Consider the following 21,392-nt stretch of genomic DNA (forward strand, 5'->3'; position numbering starts at 1 on the left):
GGAACGCTCCTATTACTGCCAGTGAAATGATGGAGGGAATTCAGGGAGGAGATCTGATGGGGTCAGACTTCTGCCCGACGCTCTGTATCCAGCCAAGCCCTGATCCGTTTTCCTGGGTCGGGACTCATATTGGCCCAGAAATTCGGGTCTACACGGGTGAGTACGCACGGGGTACTCACGCATAGGCCCAATGGAAGTGCCGGTTTCGTGCATGCACTGCGCATGCGCGGGAAACCGGAACTTCCGTTCCCTTAAAGGAAAGGGTTCAGAGGTCGAACGCGCGCACCGGAGAGGCAGCGCGTGCGCCTGGAACTTACGTTTTTTTTCTAGGTTTCTCCAGGAGGGTAAGTCTCCAGGAGTTACACATGGAAAAAGCAAGCGCAAGGCCTGTTTAGGTAAGTGATGAATTAATTAAAATTAAAACATTTTTTCCACAGGTTTATTGTTTTTAAATACTTTAAAGAAAGCTAAGTTTATTTTAGTCCTGTTAGAAAATGTAATTAATTTTTTCAAAAATTAAAATTATTGTTTAAAATAATTATTTTATGTAATTTATAGTTACTTTAAAAATGTGATTAAAAAAAAAAAAATTATTTGAAGTTTTAGTGATGTTTTGGGGCTTATAGTATTTATAGTTTTGACAGCCCTTCCTATCAATTTTATGAATGGGCATTCCCTGCTACCATTGGCTCTCCATGGCCCACGTGATCCCAGGGGACGCTTTGAACTAACTGCGCCCCTGGGATACGCAAGCACTGCGCGCCGGCAGTTGGAGGAGGCCCAGGATCGGAATCCCACGCGGGCCCACAGCTCAACGGCCGGCGCGCTAGGTAAGTGCAGGTCGGAGGCTTGCACCCGCGGGAAGCCCCCGACCCGAATTTCTGGGCCATTGTGTATGGGCTGCTGGCAGGATTTTCATTGTCAAGAGGGAGCTCGCCAGTCCAAAGGAGGGACCTCCCTGCCATGTTCCAGCAGGGAGGACGCTGCAGCAGCAGAAGATCCAAAGGTCGGAAACCAAGACCTTCTGAGAGCTTTGGTGTGGACTGGGGCCTTCAACAAGTCTGTCATTGGGGACAGAATGGCGGGAGAGGAGGCCACTGCGAGGACCTCCACCTCCACGGGGGGGGGGGGGGGGCGGGTGGAGGGGACCTCAAGGCAGTTACCTCTGCTTCCCGGGGCTCACTGCTACCTGCCCCATATCAGCCCTAGGAAGTGGTGGCAAAATGGGCGGAAAGGAGAAAAGTCCACCGGGACCCAAGCCCAACCACCACATGTCGCCCCCATTATGGCAGCAGAGTAAGGAGCAGAGATCGCTGGCCCCAGTGATGGGAGGGTCGGCCTCACCCACCCAATTTTCCCAATTTTGGGGCAGGGGCATGGAGCAAAGTCTCCTCCAATGTCTGACGGGAGAAAGCTGACACGCACGTGGGCCATTATGAACAGCGGCGGTCAGGAAAAGACCGTGCAGCCCGTCCCACACAATTTTGATACCTTGCGTGTCACAATAAATACACTCCCTACTCCACCCAAAATCCATGTGGACTCCTGGGAGAGGCAAACGATAGGAATGGGGAGTCTTTTTCTTAAAGTCAGAAATAGGAGCACAGCTACCGGCCTTAGTTTCTTTTTAAACTTTAAAAGTTGAACTTAATGGGATCTTTCTGAAGCTACTCTGCTGTCTGTGTGCATTGCTGGATGAGTGTCCAAGGGCTGCAACGTTGTGGGATTAGCAGAGTAACAGCTTGATGCAAGATCCACAGTATAATTAGGGCACATGGCAGTCCTGACATTGGGATGTATTCCTTGAAAATCATTTTATTGTTCAGGTTCAAGAACATAAGAAACAGGAGCAGGAGTCGGCCATTCGGCCCCTCGAGCCTGCTCCGCCATTCAATGAGATCATGGCTGATCTTCTACCTCATCTCCATCCTCCCGCCCTATCCCCATATCCCTTGATTCCCTTAGTATCCAAAAATCTATCGATCTCAGTCTTGAATATGCTCAACGGCTGAGCATCCACAGCCCTCTGGGGTCGAGAATTCCAAAGATTCACCACCCTTTTGAGTGAAGAAATTTCTCCCCATCTCAGTCCTAAATGGCCAACCCCTTTGACATGAACCTTGTCATTCATGTGGAAATGACTTATGAAATAATACTGGGCGGCCTGCTGGTGGCGCTGTCCATAGAGAGTATAAATACTCGGGCATGGGCCCAGCTTGCTCAGGACATTCTTTAACAGGAACTAGTGAAGGACACAACTAGATCTCCATGTTGAAAAACAGTTGATTAAAGCCTTGTTTAATACTCAGACCAAGTGCCTAGTAGTTTTCTTACGTCACCCTTATTCTGAGACTGTGACCCCTAATTCCAGACTCCCCAGCCTGGGGAAACATCCTCCCAGCTTCTACCCTGTCAAACCTTGTAAGAATTTTATACGTTGCAATGAGGTTTATTCAGAAAACACTGGAAAATTAGGAAGATGCCCTTTAGTTTTGTAGATATCTACAGTCAGCTTAATACAGCATTTCATATTGTTTTATGTGTAACAATGCGATATCTGTTTGAATGCCAGAAACAAAAATTCTGTGTTCACGATGGTTAATGGAAAATAATGCCTCAAGTTTAAAATGTGTCTTGTTACCGAGTCTTCATTACAATTTGTGGCCAGCTTGCAGAATCGCAGAGAGAGAGAGTCCTGCAAATTCTTCAATGTTGCACCAAAAAATGATTTCGGTTTAATCCTTAAAAAATATTATTGCAAAAATCAGCGTGTAATTTGAACAAGAATTTTAAAAAAAGAATAAGACTGAATTATGAAGTATTGACGGCGAGTATCAATGCCCCTTCATAAATATTGTTATTTGAAAAATTGGAAAACCAGAATCGTCTACTGTGTAAATGAAGCAAAATACAAAAACCGATATTTTTAAAAAACTTTTCCATCTTAATAATTCAGCTAGATGTCTTTTGTATGCTATTAATATGCTGACAATTGTTTGCTCATTGAACAGCATATAAAAAAGCAAGACATGTATGTCCTTAATTGTGTGTATCGTCCAGTTGCAATTTTTGTTGCCAATGTTCCCTGCCACTCTTTTTGCGGTATTAACTCTTGCTGGGATATAATACCACAGGCCTTCAATGCCTCGTCTAATTGGCCATTCTCCACAGATGAGCTAGGATATCTGCTGGCTATTTGACGAGAGAAAGGAAGAGAGAAAGAACTATATTGCTGTCAGTAGGGAGACATTATTAGCTATAAACAGATAAATCAATGTTCAGCATCAGCTGTTGCAGTGAAAGACATTTCGGAAGCCCACATGCAGTCATTTCACCTTAAGTCAGAAAGCTGCAGTCAGGGTTTGATTTAGTATACCAGTGGACTGAATTGGTTTCAGTCGAACAAGAGCTGGTCCCAATGGCCAGGTTAATATTTGTCACTCAGCCGACATCACTAAAACAGATTACCTGGTCCTTTAGCTCATTGCTGTTTGTGGGGTGTTGCGGTGCACAGGTTGGCTGCCGTGTTTCCCTACAGCTGTGACTACAATTGAAAAGTACTTTGTTGGTTATGAAGCGCTTTGGGATGTCCAAAGGTCGTGTAAGGCACTATTTGAATGCACTCAACATAGAGCTCAACAATTTCAGATCATAACCTTGGCCCCTATCATATATATATGTTTTTTCCCACACCTTTTGTTTGTGTCTTCTTTTCTTCTCTCCCACATGACAGCTGTCTTTCATTCTGCCAGCGCAATTTACACTTCATTTAGAGCCATCTTTTGTTTCTTAACCTGTCCCATTACCATCTCCTCTCGCCTTGAATATCTCTTAACCTCTCCTGCCTTCTATCCAATCACAGACCTTCCCTTTTGTTCTTTCATCCCCTCCCCCTTCCCCAGCCCCTACACTTGCTTAAAAACCTGTTCCATTTCCTGCTTTTTTCCAGTTCTGACGAAGGGTCATCGACCTGAAACGTTAACTCTGTTTCTCTCTCCACAGATGCTGCCTGACCTGCTGAGTATCTCCAGCATTTTCTGTTTTTATTTCAGATATCCAGCATCTGCAGTATTTTCTTTTTGTAGTACTATTTGAATGCAAGTCTGTTCTTTCTTTTATTATTTTCACAATTCAATAAGGATATGTCTGTCTAGGTAGATTAATTGGCATCTGGCACAGATGTAAAAGTTTTGCAGATTACGGCAGTGGGGATAACTTTGCTACCATTAAAAACACCATTTTGCTAAAGAACTGTTCTGTTCCAATTACTTTGATATCTTATTGTTTAGTTACCAGAGAATCAATGAAGTGGACGAGATAAATGACGTCGAGAGACAAGTGAATGCGTTGCTGGAGAGAGATGGGTTTTAGGAATATGCTAAGAAGGTTATTAGGTGGTGTTGATCTTTGAAAAGGAGTTAGATCTAATGGCCTTTTCTTTTCCTAACGATTCTGATGTTCTAAATCAGAAAGGAACGGGAATGGAACAGTTCATTTAATTCCAACAGATGCTCCAAAGTATTAAGGCATGAATTCTACACATGGTGAGTTTTCTGATCTTAACCTTGAGTGAATGAACTACAGGAAACTCTCTTAACCGGCACCTAAAACCGGAAATCTCTGTTAACCGGCAAAATTCAGGAGTAGGTTCAGGTAAGTTTTACTTCATATTAGTGGCCGTTCCTGGATCTGTGGCTGTGTAACTGGGGTTCGTGCACTTGTTGCTAAGCAACAGGGACGCTTGGTCTGTGGCCGGAGTTCCTGCACATGTTGCTAAGCAACAGGGAAGCCTGGATTTGTTGCTGTGTACGGAGCTCTCGTACCTTTTAAACTATACCTCTCTGTAATCCGGACTTTTTGATAAACCGGCACCACGTTGGTGCTGGATAATAAAGAGTTTCCTGTAGTTTAAATTCCCAACGGCAACACAATCCATTGGAGTCAGAAATGGGGAGTGTTGGGTTTGGCATTTACAGAAGATGATTGACAAGGTGCCATCAAATTCATCAGTCTCAGAATTCTCCCACGTCTTAGCAGCTTTGGGCTCATTGTCTTTTCTACTGCTGAGAGGGGCTTATGTTCCAAGCAGGGATTTGAGATCTGATTTTTATCATAAATTCAAAAGGAGTGAACTTGCCATTCTATTAGAATATTTCTGCTTGAATCTCTGTGCTTTGCATCTGTTCCATATTGAACTTTGACATACCATTTCTCTATTCTATTTGCACCACGTTAATGTATTTATTTCCCCTTGTTTAGGCTTGTTTTTCACCCTTTCCTTCATTACACACCTGATTGAGAGGGAATGTGAAGCTGCCCTGTTTTGAGACACCTTTTAACACAAAAAGTTGTGCTGGGTTATCCCACAATGACTTGCCCTGCAATGTCCCCTCCAGCCTATGAAGAAACACTTGGCCTTCTTTATTTAACAGTACAACTAAGATGGAACGTGCTGTGTGTGGAATCAAAGAATGAAGGTTTTTCCTACTTCACCATGACACATCAGGTTGGTACACTTGGGTCCTGTGAGGTGACTTTGTGTTTACTGCATGACATAATAACCCATCATACTAATTTACTAATGAAGTGTCAGAATCATAGAATGATACAGCACAGAAGGAGGCCATTCGGCTCATCGTGCCTGTGCCGGCTCTTTGGTAGAGCTATCCAATTAATCCCACCTCCCCTGCTCTTTCTCCATAGCCCTGTAAATCTTTTCCCTTCAAGTATTTATCCAATTCCCTTTTGAAAGTTACTATTGAATCTGCTTCCACCGCCCTTTCAGGCAGCGCGTTCCAGATCACAACAACTTGCTGTGTAAAAAAAAGTTTCCTCATGTCGCCTCTGGTTTTTTTACCAATCACTTTAAATCTGTGCCCTCTGGTTACTGACCCTTCTGCCACAGAAACAGTTTATCCTTAATTACTCTATCTAAACCATTCATGATTTTAAACACCTCTATCAAATCTCCTCTTAGCCTTCTTTGCTCTAAGGAGAACAATCCCGCTTTCTCCAGTCTAGCTACGTAACTGCAATTCCTCATCCCTGGAACCATTCTAGTAACTCTCTCCTGCACCCCCTCCAAAGCCTTCACGTCCTTCCTAAAGTGTGGTGCCCAGAACTGAACCCAATACTTCAGCTAAAGTGTGGTGCCCAGAACTGAACCCAATACTCCAGCTAAAATGTGGTGCCCAGAACTGAACCCAATACTCCAGCTAAAATGTGGTGCCCAGAACTGAACCCAATACTCCAGCTAAAATGTGGTGCCCAGAACTGAACCCAATACTCCAGCTAAAGCCTTATCGGTGTTTTATAAATGTTCAGCAAACTTCCTTGCTTTTGCACTCTATTCCTCTACTAATAAAGCCAAGGATCCCAAATGCTTTTTTTAACAGCCTTTTCAACTTGTCCCGCCACCTTCAAAGATTTGTGTACATACACCCCCGGGTCTCCCTGTTCCTGCACTCTCTTTAAAGTTGTACCCTTTAGTTTATATTGCCTCTCCTCATTCTTCCTGCCAAATGTTATCACTTCACACTTCTCTGTGTTAAATTTCATCCGCCACGTGTCTGCCCATTTCACCAGTCTGTCTGTGTCCTCCTGAAGTCTGTTACTATCCTCCTCCTCGTTTACATTTCCGACTTTCGTGCCATCTGCAAACTTTGAAATTGTGCCCAAACCAAGGTCGTTAATATCTATCAAAGTGGTCCTAATCCCGACCCCTGGGGAACACCACTGTACACTCCCCTCCAGTATGAAAAACAACTGTTCACCACTACTCTCTGCTTTCTGTCACTTAACCAATTGTGTACCCTTGCATGGTAAATCGTGCTTGACTAATCGACTGGAATTTTTTGAGGATGTAACTGGTAAAATAGATAAGGGAGAACCAGTGGATGTGGTGTATTTGGACTTTCAAAAGGCTTTCGATAAGGTCCCGCATAAGAGATTAGCGTGTAAAGTTAAGGCACATGGGATTGGGGGCAAGGTATTGACTTGGATAGAGAACTGGTTGGCAGACAGAAAGCAAAGAGTTGGAATAAACGGGTCTTTTTCTGAGTGGCAGGCAGTGACTAGTGGGGTGCCGCAGGGATTGGTCCTTGGACCCCAGCTATTCACAATATATATTAATGATCTAGACGAGGGAACTAGATGTAATGGCTCCAAGTTTGCAGACAACACAAAGCTGGGTGGGCATGTGTGCTGTGAGGAGGATGCCGAGAAACTCCAGTATGATTTGGACAGGTTGGGTGATTGGGCAGAAGCATGGCAGATGCAATATAATGTGGATAAATGCAAGGTTATCCACTTTGGTGTCAAAAACAGGAAGGCAGATTATTATCTGAATGGCAATAGATTGGGAGAAGGGGAAGTGCAACGAGACCTGGGTGTCCTTGTGCACCAGTCGCTGAAGGTAAGCATGCAGGTGCAGCGGGCGGTTAAGAAGGCAAATGGCATGTTGGCCTTCGTAGCGAGAGGGTTTGAGTACAGGAGCAAGGATGTCTTGCTCCAGTTGTACAGGGCCTTGGTGAGACCACATCTTGAGTATTGTGTGCAGTTTTGGTCGTCTTATCTGAGGAAGGATGTTCTTGCCATGGAGGGAGTGCAGCAAAGATTCACCAGGCTGATACCTGGGATGGCAGGAATGACGTATGAGGAGAGATTGGATCGATTGGGCTTATACTCGCAGGAGTTTAGAAGAATGAGAGGGGATCTCATTGAAACTTATAAAGTTCTGACAGGACTGGACAGACTAGATGCAGGATGTTCCCGATGGTCGGGGAGTCCAGAACCAGGGGTCACAGTCTAAGGATAAGGGGTAAGCCATTTAGGACAGAGATGAGGAGGAATTTCTTCACCCAGAGAGTGGTGAACCTGTGGAATTCTCTACCACAGAAGGCAGTAGAGGCCAATTCATTAAATATATTCAAGAAGGAGTTGGATATATTTCTTAAGGCTAAAGGGATCAAGGGATATGGGGAGAAAGCAGGGACAGGGTACTGAATTTGGATGATCAGCCATGATCTCATTGAATGGTGGAGTAGGCTCGAGGGGCTGAATGGCCTACTCCTGCTCCTATCTTCTATGTTTCTGTGTTTCTATGCATGCTGCCACTGTCCCTTTAATCCCATGGGCTTTAATTTTGCAAATCAAGTCTATGTAGTACTTTGTCAAATGCCTTTTGAAAGTCCATATACACAACATCCACCGCACTACCCTCACCAACCCTCTCCGATACTTCATCAAAGAACTCAATCAAGTCAGTCAAACATGATTTGCCTTTAACAAATCCATGCTGACTTTCATTTATTAGCCCATACTTTTCAAATGCCAGTTAATTTTGTCCCTGATTATTGGCTCTTTTCCCCACCACTGACGTTAGGCTGACTGGCCTGTAGTTGCCAGGTTTATCACTCTCCCCTTTTTTGACCAGGGGTTTAATATTTTCAATCCTCCAGTCCTCTGGCATCACCCCAATATCCAAGGAGGATTGGAAGATTGTGGCCAGAGGCTCCACCTTTACTTCCCTCAGTAACCGAGGATGCCTCCCATCCGGACCAGGTGACTTTTCTACTTTGAGGACTACCATCCTTTTAAGTACCTCCTCTTTATCTATTTTTACCTTATCCAACACTGCTACTGCCTCCTCGTTTACTGCTACACTGGCAGCATCCTCTTCTCTAGTGGAGACAGATGCAAAGTACTCATTTAGTACCTCAGCCATGCCCTCTGCCTCCACAAGATCTCCTTTTTGGTCTTTAAATGGCCCCACCCTTCCTTTAACTACCCTTTTGCCACTTGTGTGTTTAGAAAAGACTTTTGGGTTCTTTTTTGTGTTAGCCGCTGATCTATTCTCATACTCTCTCTTTGCCCCTCTTATTCCCTTTTTTTTAGATCTCCTCATGAAATGTTGGTATGTATTTGAAGTTGAGGACAACACAAAGTTGTTACACTGTACTTAAAATAAGAAATGCACTTTTTGCTTCGCCCGAAATGTGAAGAACTCGACCGTAATGATTTCATTGCCATTTTCGGTCATGTTTCTCTTTCCCTGCCACTGCTGTTGCTCAGCCATTGGCAAGCGGCACAGTGTCTTCTATGGACAATGTACAGGAAACTTTTTTTTATCTGGCACCGACGGGACCGACATGGTGCCGGTTAATCAAAAATTCTGGATAACCGAGCGCTATAGTGAAAGATAGGGAGAACTGAGAGCTCCGTATAAAGCAACAAACCCTGTTGCTTAGCAACAGGTTCAGAACAATGGCCACAAGTTCCAAGCGTCTCTGTAGCTTAGCAACAGCCACACCCTTGCACAGCAACAGATCGAGGAAGGCAAGTATATGAAGTATGAACCTACTCCTGAATTTTGCCGGTTAACCGAGATTTCCGGTTATTTAGGTGCCGGTAAATCGAAAATTTCCTGTACTGTGGCTACAAAGAGAAGCCTTAGGGATTCTATTTATTGCAGATCACAACTGAAAGATTTAGGGCAATTTGTATTGCAGCAAACAGTTTGGATCTGATCGGACTCATCCCTTGGAAATAGGTCAAGCAATCTTCTGCCTCCAGTTCAAAAAGGGCAGCACGGAAAGGATAAAGGGCTTACTGACTGAGACATTAATTGGTGTACCTGTACCAAACAGGTTGGCAGTGCCCACTGAGTTCATTGCCACTGCCTGCCAGCTGACCTCAAGGCAGAAGATTGCCTCCGTGTATCCTGCAATGCTATAAAATAATCATTAAATGTTATATTATTTCTTTCTTCCATTCCTAATTTAAAAATGCAACAGTGTATTCCTGTAATAGGCATGCTACATAGGCATAATTCGATCCAGTGGTTCTGCTGATATCAGAATTTATGACCGTCAGCAGAATCAGGAGAGTAAATTGCAGCCTTACATTCACTGCCAGCTATTTGTATTGCTGATAATTATATGCTGGCCAGTCCTTTTAAATAATATTTGTTTTCTACTTTCTTCAGTGTTTATGTGACAGGCATGATGACCACACCATGATGTGGCGTGACATTTGGGCTAGTGATAAAGCACACATTGCACAACCAATACTGTGGTATTAGTAGTGTCAAATTTTGTTTGATAGCACTTCTGTGAAGCACCTTTGATGTTAAAGGCGTTATATAAATACAAGTTGTTGTTGTTCTTATTAGAAGCCTTTTCCACACAGTAACTATTCAGTATTTGGTAAACAACATATAGAACTGAAGATATTCATCTGTATCAGTCAATAAAATAAACCACTGTTTGTCAAATAATTATGTGATATAATACCCCCAATGTTGCACAGCTTGTATGGGTTGCATTGAGTCTGTGAGGAGCCATAAAGTTGGGAGGATCTTGTTAAATTACTCACTGTCTCCTAAAACCAGCGTAAATGCGACATAATTAATTGAATAGTTTCATAAGATCTCCCTGACTACACAGACTCCAGACAGTCCGTGCAAAAATCACAAACCGAGACCAGATTGGCACAGTTTGGACTGAAATGATTATTGGTGGGGTTTGCAGACACTCGGATGTGCTGTTTGCAACCAACTTTGAGGTCACTTATTTGCACAGCTTTAGGAGCAGATTTGGGCAACTGCAGGAAGCACATTGGCAATGGGAGCAGAAAACTACTTGGAAGTGTTATTTAAAGGGAAGGGGATAACTAATGAGGTCCAAATATGGAGACAAAAAGAGACAAAGGGGGAGAAATTCGTGTGGTTTGTGCCACGCATTAGCGCCACAAGATGGCGCTAAAATGCCTTTGACCGCTGTAACGACAGCTAATGCCAGTTCCAGCGCCGCACGCCATATCGGTGTTGCCGGTAAACTCGCTCACCAGGGACCTCGCCATCATGGAGATCGTGACATCAGTGAGTGTGCAACACTCACTGGACGTCCGATCTCCCAACTTCGTTATAGCCACTTATCTTAATGGCAGTGCAGAACAACGACAGGGAGAGCTGGTGTCTACCAGCAGGAAGCAGGCTTCAGCAGTGATATTTAAAGGTACCATCCCCAATCAGCTGCAACTAACATGGTTCTGCAGTTTCAGTCCCTGTTTGCTACTTCCTGCAACTGAAACAGCTTTTTAAAATTATTTCAAGTTTTTTTGGTGACAGGGAGTGTTGACTCAAGTGTAGAAGTCACTGTTTGTTAAAGGCTTCTGCTCACAACACTGTCATGGGGGCTGTGGAATTGCGGGATTACCTCAGGAGGACGACACGGCAGAGGAGAATGAGGAGGAAGAGGATGAGGAGAAGAGGACGAGGCAGAGGAGGATGAGGAGGAAGACGAGGAGGAGGAGGAGAACGAGGAGGAGGAGGAACAGGAGGGAAGGCGGATGGCAGCAAGACAATTGGCCTTCTGGACGGGCTGTCCATGACCGACTCATCAGACTCCAATTCACATGAATGAAACCCCAGATTCCCGGAGCTCACCACATCCCCATCAAACAATCCCTGTCTCATGGCATACCACAGCGTCCTCCTGGGTGCAAAGGTGAAATGAGAGAGACCACAAAATATTCCAAACACACTTAATAAATGTATCTGTAAACATATCACACATATTGATGTAAAAAGGAATCTCACATATCAAGGAACTTTAAAGTAAGCTTTAAGCAACTTATAATTATACTATATACAAGAGCGGTCTTCACCATGCCTCTAGGAGAAGCCCTTTTACCATACTGAGCAGTTCAGTATTTATACTAGTCCAAACACAGGAAGTGACGTATGCACAGGAAGTGATGTATGCACAGAGTTCACAGTTCACAGGAAGTGATGTGCACATAACTTCATCCGGAAGTTATTTATTATTATTACATTCTTCCCTCCTGCGAGATTAGAAGGCTGTGGTCTTCCTTTTATTCCGCAGCCGCCGAACAAGGAAGAGTTGCACCCGTTTGGGTTCCCGTCGTAGAGGGTCTCTGGTCCGCTTACATGCTGTTGGCCATTGGTCAGAGTCTGTGTGGCCTGGATTACCCTGTGAAGGGTCGGGGAGATCATGGCTTCGTGTACGAGCCCCAATAGGTGCAGAGTTGGTCTGTCTCTGTTCAGAGGGAGGTGCAGAGCTGGTCTGTGGCGGATCAGTACTTTGGTGCGCGGTACTGGGAGGGTCGCAACTTTGAGTACGGGGTTCTACCGGCACCAAGCTAGTTGGTGTCAGATCAGGATCCTGGAGAGGGGTACCCGGTAGGTTCCAAGAGGCTCCTGGTAAAATACCATCACTCGATGTCCCACTAGGTCCTGGTGGGCAGGGAGCCAGATCCCGTAATGATACGGTAGATTCTCGGCCGTCGGGATATCATATGTATGCATAGGTGGAGTTGGCATCGGTTAGTTCGACCTCGTCTACGAGAGGGTCATTTTTAGACGTCCGAACGTATCTTCGGAGTAGTACAGGTCCAGGAGTAGTTAGCCATGACGGGAGGGATGTCCCATAAGATGAGCGACGCTGGAATCCAAAGAACCGCTCATGAGGTGTAGTATTTGTGGCTGTAGAAAGAAGGGACCGTATAGAGTGCAATGCATCCGGAAGCACTGCTTCCCATTGCTGGTTTGGTAGGCACCGAGATCTTAAAGCAAGATGTACGGAATTCCAGATGATACCGTTATACCTCTCTACCTGCCCATTTCCGATGGGATGATATGGCGTCGTTTTGCTTGTAGCAATTCCCCGTTCTGAGAGGTAGTCCTTGAGTTCCTTTGACATAAAGGATGGACCCCGGTCCGAGTGAATGTAAGCCGCCATGCCACAGAGAGAAAATACCTGCTCAAGGCAGCAGATTACTGTGGATGCCAGCATATTGGAGCAGGGGAAGGCAAACGGAAAACGTGAATATTCATCAATCATGGTGAGCAAATATGTGTTCCGAGTTGAAGAGGGCACTGGGCCCTTAAAATCGATGCTAAGTCGTTGCATCGGTTGGGTTGCGTGTATGAGCATACCATCTGAGGGGCGGAAGAACTGAGGTTTTAATTCTGCACAAAGCCGGCATTCTGAGCACATTTTCTTTACATCTCCAGTCGAAAAAGGGAGATTCCGTGATCGTACGAAATGTAGCATGCGCGTAACGCCAGGATGACACAATCCATTATGGACATCTATGAGATTAGAGGACGACATAGTGGAGCAGAATGCTCGTGTGAGGGTATCCGGGGCCACATTCTCCTTGCCAGGTCGATAGTGAATGGTGTAACCAAAAGAGGCCAGTTCCATCCTCCAAAGCTATATTTTATTATTCTTAATTTTGGTTCGTTTTCGATTATCGAGCATGAAGGCGACTGATCGCTGGTCCGTGATTAATATAAAGTGCTGGCGAGCTAGGAAATGGTTCCACTTCCGTACCACCTCTATGATGGCTGTGGCTTCCTTCTCAACCGGAGGATAATGTAGCTCGGCACCTTGTAAGGTCCTGGACATAAATGCTACAGGACGACCTTCCTGATTTAGAGTAGCCGAGATCGCCACCTCCGAGGCATCACATTCGACTATGAAAGAGAGATTCTCATCGATGGAGTGAAGAGCCGCTTTCTCCAACTGTTTTTTGAGAAGGTTAAAGGCTGCAACAGCCGCTGTTTCCAATGGAAATGATCTAGCATGCAGCAAGGGATGGATTTTGTCTGAAAAATGAGGAATCCATTTAGCGTAGTATGCAAACAGACCGAGAGCCCGACGTAAAGAAGCCGGATTCTTAGGTGACGGGAGCTCTTGGAGCGGGCGAAGTCTTTCTGGGTCTGGCTTAATGATACCATTGCCTACGCAGTAGCCAAGGATGTTGATGGTCGGTTGCGACTCAACAGATTTAGATTCATTCAAAGTTAAGTTACGGTGATGGAGGGCATCCCGAAATTTTTGGAGGTTGGCGTCGTGTTCCTGTTGATCGTGACCTGCAATAGTAATGTTATCAAGATAGGGAAAAGTGTCCCTTAAGTTTTCCTGCTTAACCAGGCCATCCATTGCCCGTTGGAAGACAGCCACTCCATTAGTAATCCCAAATGGGAGGCGACGAAATTGGTACAGCCGTCCATTAGCCTCAAAGGCCGTGTACTGCTTATCTGAGACCTTCAAGGGTACCTGATGATAGGCACTTTTTAAATCGTAAGTTGAGAACACTTTGTATTCGGCCAGTTTATTAACCATATCATCAATGCGTGGCAATGGGTAGGCGTCCAAGTCAGTATATTGATTGATGGTTTGCGAATAATCAATGCATAGTCGTTGTTTGTGAGGTTTTAGAGGGTTCTTGACGATGACGACTTGAGCCCGCCAGGGCGACGAACATGGTTCGATGATATCCTCTGCTAAAAGTCGAGAGATTTCAGCCTCAATAAAAGATTGGTCTTCCTGACTAAAGCGCCGCGATTTCGTTATTATTGGTTTGCATCGAGGAGGAATACTGGCAAATAATGAGGGTTCATCAAGTGAAGCTGCTGATAATGCACAAAACGGTAATTTAGACGGTATATTAGAAATAGTAAGTCCAGATTTGGATCCGCCAAACTCAATGGTGAGTTTCTTATGCTGTTTTTGAAAATCCAGCCCTAAGGTGAGATCACTACATAAGTCCTTGAGCACCGAAAGTCGGGTGGAGGGATACATGCGACCATTAAGTGTCATATCAATAATACAAAAGCCGGAGATTCTGGTATTAAGTGATGACTGAGCCATCGCAATTGCCTGGTCCGATGGGAAGATATGTAGTTTCAATTTCGCAACAATCTGTTCTCTAATGAAACTATCAGTACTTCCTGAGTCAATTAAGGCATCTAAGGTATGCCCATTAATTGAAACTTTTGTAGCTGCATGAAACAGGTTCTGTGGGCAAGCAGCTGTAATTGGTGTGGTTGCACAGAGAGTGGCTGAAACTCTAGGTGTGCTTCTTCGGGAGAGAGCTCGAGAGGAAGCTTGATAGGTCCTAGCTGGAGCATCTTGATAGGCCCTAATTGGGGCAGTTCGGTAGGCCTTAGCTGGATAGGCCCTCGTAGAGGCTCTTGATTGGCAAACTTTTGCAAAGTGTCCCTTTTTATCGCAATGACTGCAGATCGCATTGCGAGCAGGGCAGAATTTCCTAGGGTGAAAAGAATCTCCACAAAAGAAGCATTCCTTCCTAGATTGCCAAGAGGCTGCTAAAGTGGGGTCATCCTCCTCTTCTTCATCAGAATTATCATCAGGATTAGATTCCTCCATGATAGGGTTCACCTGAGGCCACTTGAATCGTCTGGTTGCAGTTACAGCAGCAGATCGAGATCTGGGCAGCTGATAGAGGTCTGCATTTTTCTTTGCCAAATCCAGAGAACAAGCCAGGTCAAAAGCCTTTTGTAGCTCAAGTGTTTTACTTTCTAGTAGACGCTGGCGTATAAATGGAGAGGCAATCCCGCAGATGAAAGCATCACGAATCATTTCTTCGCGGTACAGCTCAGCCGAGGCTGCCTGAAAGTTACAATCTATGCTGAGCCTGCGAAGTTCTTGAAGGAATTCATTAATCGATTCCCCTGGCCCTTGTCGGGCTGTGGCCAGTAGATGTCTAGCATAGACCTCATTTGCGGTCTTGGCATATAGTTTTTTAAGTGCCCGGATCACCTCATTGTAATTACCCATTCATCAACATATTCAAATACTGTTGGGGTCACATAGTTGATAAGTATCCTCAGTTTAGTAGAAGCATTCGCTTTACATTCATCAAGAAAATTCTCAAAAGTACGGTACCAATGCTTCCATACCCTGCCAGCTGCTGGTGCGTTTGGGTCCAAGTCCAGATGAGTAGGTTTAAGGATGTTTTCCATGATGGGTGGTTCCCTGGATCCTTAACTCCGAGTTTGTCCGAAGGTCTAGTATTTGTGAGTGTAAATACTAAGTTGCTTAAATTGATGTAAAAAGGAATCTCACACATCAAGGAACTTTAAAGTAAGCTTTAAGCAACTTATAATTATACTATATACAAGAGCGGTCTTCACCATGCCTCTAGGAGAAGCCCTTTTACCAGACTGAGCAGTTCAGTATTTATACTAGTCCAAACACAGGAAGTGACGTATGCACAGGAAGTGATGTATGCACAAAGTTCACAGTTCACAGTTCACAGGAAGTGATGTGCACATAACTCCATCCGGAAGTTATTTATTATTATTACACATATGACATAAATTCCAATAACTAATGACCCTTGTGCCTGCCATAGTTGAACAGCTGTTATTGTGAGCGGGGTGTGAGTGTTGCTAGGTAGAGTTTGTTGGTGGGTGAGTGCTGGGGGTGTGGTGCATTGAGTAGTGTGTGAAGCTTGTGGTACAGATGGTGGTATGCAGCATTTGTTGAAGCCTTCACTCACTCTGACCACCCGTGTGAGCTCGTTAAACTTCCTCCAGCACTGTGTGTGGTTCCTGGGGAGTACAGTGCTGCCCGTGATGTGGTGTGCCACCTCCATCCACATAGTCTGGCAGACATGTCGCGAGGGCCTCCTGCCAGTTGTGGGGGTACAAGACCACCCGCTTTCTCTCCACCGCTAAAATCAATGCCTCCAAAGCTTCCTTGGAAAACCTCCAGGCTCTCTCCCTGGGGCGGCAATCTGCTATCAGGATTTGTAAATAAGTGCTCCTTCTCCTTGTCCTTCTTATGGTTGTTGAGGCAACTGCACACCCAACAATTCTGAGAATGAGGTACTACAGCATCAATGGACCTCCCCTTTAAGTAGTGAAAAAAGCCTGTGGCAATCATTACTTGCGTTTAGACCGCCCCCGATATTGATCCAGCTTTTCAGTGCAACGCCAATGAGCTTGGGCTTTTAGACAAGAATCATGACTGCAATCGTTTTAATGAGGAGTGAGGATGAATTTTGCGTGCAGTCCAGACAATTTTCAACTGGTGCTACTTAACCATTTTTAGTCTAAACACTGCCCATTTCTTGGCTATAACGAATTTCTAACCCTTTAAAGTCTTTGGAAAGATGTAGGTCTCTCTCAACCCATTAACAGCCTTTGTCAAGAATGAAGTGGCAGAGTTCTAGGGAGTGTCAGGCAAAAATGAAGGAAAGGATACCCAAAATGCAGCATCTCTGCAGACAAGCGATGAAGCAACGCAATACCTGACCCTTTGTTTGATCGCTGCTGATGTAAAGGTGGTGCTGGGGGAGATGGTTGTGAGGAGGGTTTCCCTCAATGCCACTCCATAGCACCATTCCCATAGGTCAGCATTGCATTCTTTCATGCAGTGCTACTGAAAACATGACATCGTGTGATTGGGATGTTTCTGAGGAACCATCCAATATCATGGTCTGTCAGCCATTCACATCCAATCAGGTTTCCTCTCCCAGCTTCCATTGGCAAGAGGAGCCTCTGCACGTACTAGCTGGCTGCCAAAGTGAGGTCTGGCCACCTCTGTCTACAGCTATGAGGGCGAGAATCCTGCAGGGTAGGCACAGATCACCTCCCATGTAGTCTGACCTGCCTGCCACCTCCTCCTCCTCTTCCAAACACGTCAGATAGGGGGGACTCCTATTGGGAAACCCACTGGTGCCAGTAATAGCGCTGACAACAACAGAAAAAAAAACAATTGGCAGAATGTATCGTCAATCTAGGTGCCAGCAGAAAGGAGCAAACAAATGGTCAAAAAATGACTTGAGTTATTGCAGATTCAATTTACTTGCGTGTGCCTTTTAAATTTAAGTTTAATTGCATTTTCTTGCATGCAAACAGCGCATATTTTAGCAAGAAATTGAGATGAATGGGCCAAAAACAGTCAGGCTTACCAAGATCACTAAGACTTGCGAGAGGCTGGTGTCGAGGGGCCTTAGACAAACAGCTCAGGCTTGTTTAGTTGCAAGCAATAGCTGACTAAAGATTGGGGAGGGGAGGGGTGGTTAATAGTCGGTCTCATCAATAGGGGTTCTGGCTCAGTGAGTTAACGCAGGCAAATTCAAGAAAGTAGGGTGAGAATTGCCTGAAGTGTACATTGCTGGTTGCAAAGCAGTGAGACCGAGAGTGATGAGCTCAGCTTCTCCGACAAACTCTGCACTGAAAGAGTTCATGAGCAAATTTTAAAAATAATAGAAGCTTTTTGAGGTACCACATGTCGTGTCGGGGACAAGCAATTACATTTCTGGTATTTAGCAGAAATAATTCAATCTGACAGAACTCTCAACTTCCTCTAAAGCCCGCTGCTGGCACCGAAGTACGTTCCGCACAAGGATCCCTGTGAGAACTTCGGGTTTTCCGATCTTCAACTCAATTCAATGGAACTTAATGGGGATCCCCTTGTGCGAGCTGCTGTGACGTCAACAGGCTGTCTCAGCAGCCAATCAAAAGGCAGAATTCTCACAGACAGCAAACAAGAAAGTGAGTAAGCGCTTAAAAGACTAACTTTTCAAAATAGTTAGAGAGAGCAAAAGAAAGATCGGGGATCTTACATGGGGAAAGGGCAAAACCTGAAATAAAGATGAACAAACATTTTCAAAAAATGTTTAAAACATTTTTCTGGAAAGTTTCTTAAAAATTAAAGTTTTTATTTTAAAAAATGACTGACTTTGGGATTTCCATGCGCCAAATCCCAAAGTTACGGTCAGTTTCAAAGGCGGAATGATGACGAACGTTGCCAGTTCGCCGTCATCCCAACCGCAAATTCCGGGCCGATTTGCTGTAAAAAGAGCATGATATTGAAATAAAATGTATATTTTCAGATAAACGACTGAACTCTTACCTCATAATGTGCCACTCTCTGAGACTCTGAGATCAGCTGGGCACTGCACACCTTACAGTAGGTGTCAGTAAATAATTCCTGATCAACTGCTCCGGCAGACTTCATCTAATGGAGCAAAATAAATGAGACGAACCACATTAGACAAACTGAAAGGGTCAAAGAGAGCTGTAACTTCTGTATCGTTATCTTATTCTGTGTCGTCGATTCAGCTAAGGTCAGTGCTCCTGCGAACTTGCCCCTTTTCTTCTTTCTATGTTGCAAGTGCACTCCTCTACACACCTTTCCTCTTCATTGCATCCTAAAGCTGTTGAAAGCGAGACTTCTTACACCATCTCCTACTCTAAGGAGGTAATTTTAACTCTGGACAACAGTGTAAAACAGGCGATATCAGATCAGTACAAAATGTGTAGAATTTTGGTCTCCTTACCTAAGAAAAGGATATAACTGCTTTAGTGGGAGTGCAACGAAGGTTCACTAGGCTGATTCCTGGGATAGGAGGGTTGTCCTATGAGGAGAGATTGGATAGACTAGGCCCATCACCCCTGTGCTCACTGACCTACATTGGCTCCCGGTTAAGCAGCGCCTCGATTTCAAAATTCTCATCCTTGTTTTTAAATCCCTCCGTGGCCTCGCCCCTCCCGATCTCTGTAATCTCCTTCAGCCGATCCTTCATCGTCGCTGTGTCAAAATCCTGGAACACCCTACCTATCAGCACTGTGGGAGTACCGTCACCACACGGACTGCAGCGGTTCAATAAGGCGGCTCACCACCACCTTCTCAAGGGCAACTAGGGATGGGCAATAAATGCTGGCATTGCCAGCGACGCCCTGATCCCATAAACAAATTTTTAAAAAGCCCCACAGCCCCTCCGAGATATCTGCGCTCCTCTAATTCTGCCCTCTTGAGCATCCCTGATTATAATCGCTCAACCTTTGGTGGCCGTGCCTTCTGTTGCCTAGGCCCTGGAATTCCCTGCCTAAACCTCCCCTGTCTACCTCTCTTTCCTCCTTTAAGATGTTCCTTAAAACCTACCTCTTTGACCAAGCTTATGGTCACCTGCCCTAATTTATCCTTATGTGGCTCGGTGTCAAATTTTTTGTCTTAAAATACTCCTGTGCAGCACCTTGGGATGTTTTACTACGTTAAAGGCGCTATATAAATACAAGCTCGACACCATTCAGGATAAAGCAGCCCGCTTGATTGGCACTCCATCCACCACCTTCAACATTCACTCCCTCCACCACTGGCGCACTGTGGCTGCAGTGTGTACCATCTACAAGATGCACAGCAGCAACTCGCCAAAAGCTCCTTCAACAGCACCTCCCAAACCCGCGACCTCTACCACTTAGAAGGACAAGGGCAGCAGACGCATGGGAACATCACCACCTACAAGTTCCCCTCCAAGCCACACACCATCCTGACTTGGACCTGTATCGCCGTTCCTTCACTGTCGCTGGGCCAAAATCCTGGAACTCCCTTCCTAACAGCATTGTGGGTGTACCTAAACCATATGGACTGCAGCGGTTCAAGGCGGCGGCTCACCACCATCTTCTCAAGGGCAATTAGGGATGGGCACTAAATGCAGGCCTAGCCAGCGACGCCCACATCCCATCAATGAATAAAAAAAAGTTGTTGTTGTTATATTCCCTAGAGCTTAGAAGAATGAGAGGCGAGCTCATTGAAACAAACAAAATTCTTCAGGGGCTTGACAGGGTAGATGCTGGGAGGCTGTTTCCCCTGGCTGGGGAGACAAGAACCAGGGGCCATAGTCTCAGGACAAAGGGTCAGCCATTTAGGACTGAGATGAGGAGAAATTTCTTCACCCAGAGGGTGGTGAATCTTTGGAATTCTCTACCCCAGAGGGCTGTGAAGGCTCAGTCGTTGAGTATATTCAAGACAGAAATTTATAGATTTGGGGGTACTAAGGGAGCATAATCAGGGCAGTGGGACCAATTGGATAACTCTTTCTGTGAATGGCCTCCTTCTGTGCTGTTTCATTCTATGAATCTATGATATACCCTTCAGAGATTGGATCAGATATTTTGTGACAAATCATATGAAACATTTAGAAATCATTCTTACAAGCAAAAGTAAATTTGATATATTATGTACAGCAACATATATACGTGTCTGATTGTTTTACCTATTGACAAACATATTGGCCCTGAAATTAGGATCGGGAGCTTGCCGCGCATGCAAGCCCCCGATGTTCACTTACCCGGCGCGCTGACATTTCAATCCTGGCCCGCATTGCATTTCCTCTCACTGGCCCGCTTGAGGTCCTGCCGCGCTGTGCGTGCATGACCCAGCGGCGTACTTAGTGCGATGAGCTGGCTGGGATCACGTGAGCACAGGGCAACCAATATGGGAGGTTGCAAAAGTTCATTCATGAGTTTGATAGTGAGAGCTGTCAAACTCATGAAAACTCCTGGCCCCAAAACACTACTTAAACTTGAAAGAAAATTTAAAAAAAAACATTGCACTACTTAAATGAACCATAAATAACTGTAAAAAGCTATTTTAAACAATAATTTTAAAATTTGAAAAAAATTATTATATAAAAAATCGGGGCGAAAACTAAACTTACCTTACTGTAAATTCTTTAAAAATAATAAACCTATGGAAAAAAAATTATAAATTGTATTAATAGACCACTTACCTGTAAAACTAAGTACTTACGTGTGGTTTTTCAAT

General features: G+C 44.8%; 1 protein-coding gene across 1 annotated transcript in view; it reads right to left on the reverse strand.

Annotated features, from left to right (window-relative positions):
* The window catches only part of LOC147097987 (zinc finger matrin-type protein 4-like), a 319,696-nt gene that overhangs the window by 273,456 nt on the left and 24,848 nt on the right, over positions 1–21,392 (reverse strand). Inside the window, exon 2 of the mRNA XM_085971183.1 lies at positions 18,699–18,803. Coding sequence (XP_085827309.1) covers positions 18,699–18,803 — 105 coding nt within the window. The remainder of the gene's footprint in view (positions 1–18,698; positions 18,804–21,392) is intronic.

Source organism: Somniosus microcephalus, chromosome 30, assembly GCF_052327205.1.
Source record: "Somniosus microcephalus isolate GS21.2 chromosome 30, FLI_Smic_1.0, whole genome shotgun sequence".
NCBI classification, from domain to species: Eukaryota; Metazoa; Chordata; class Chondrichthyes; order Squaliformes; family Somniosidae; genus Somniosus; species Somniosus microcephalus.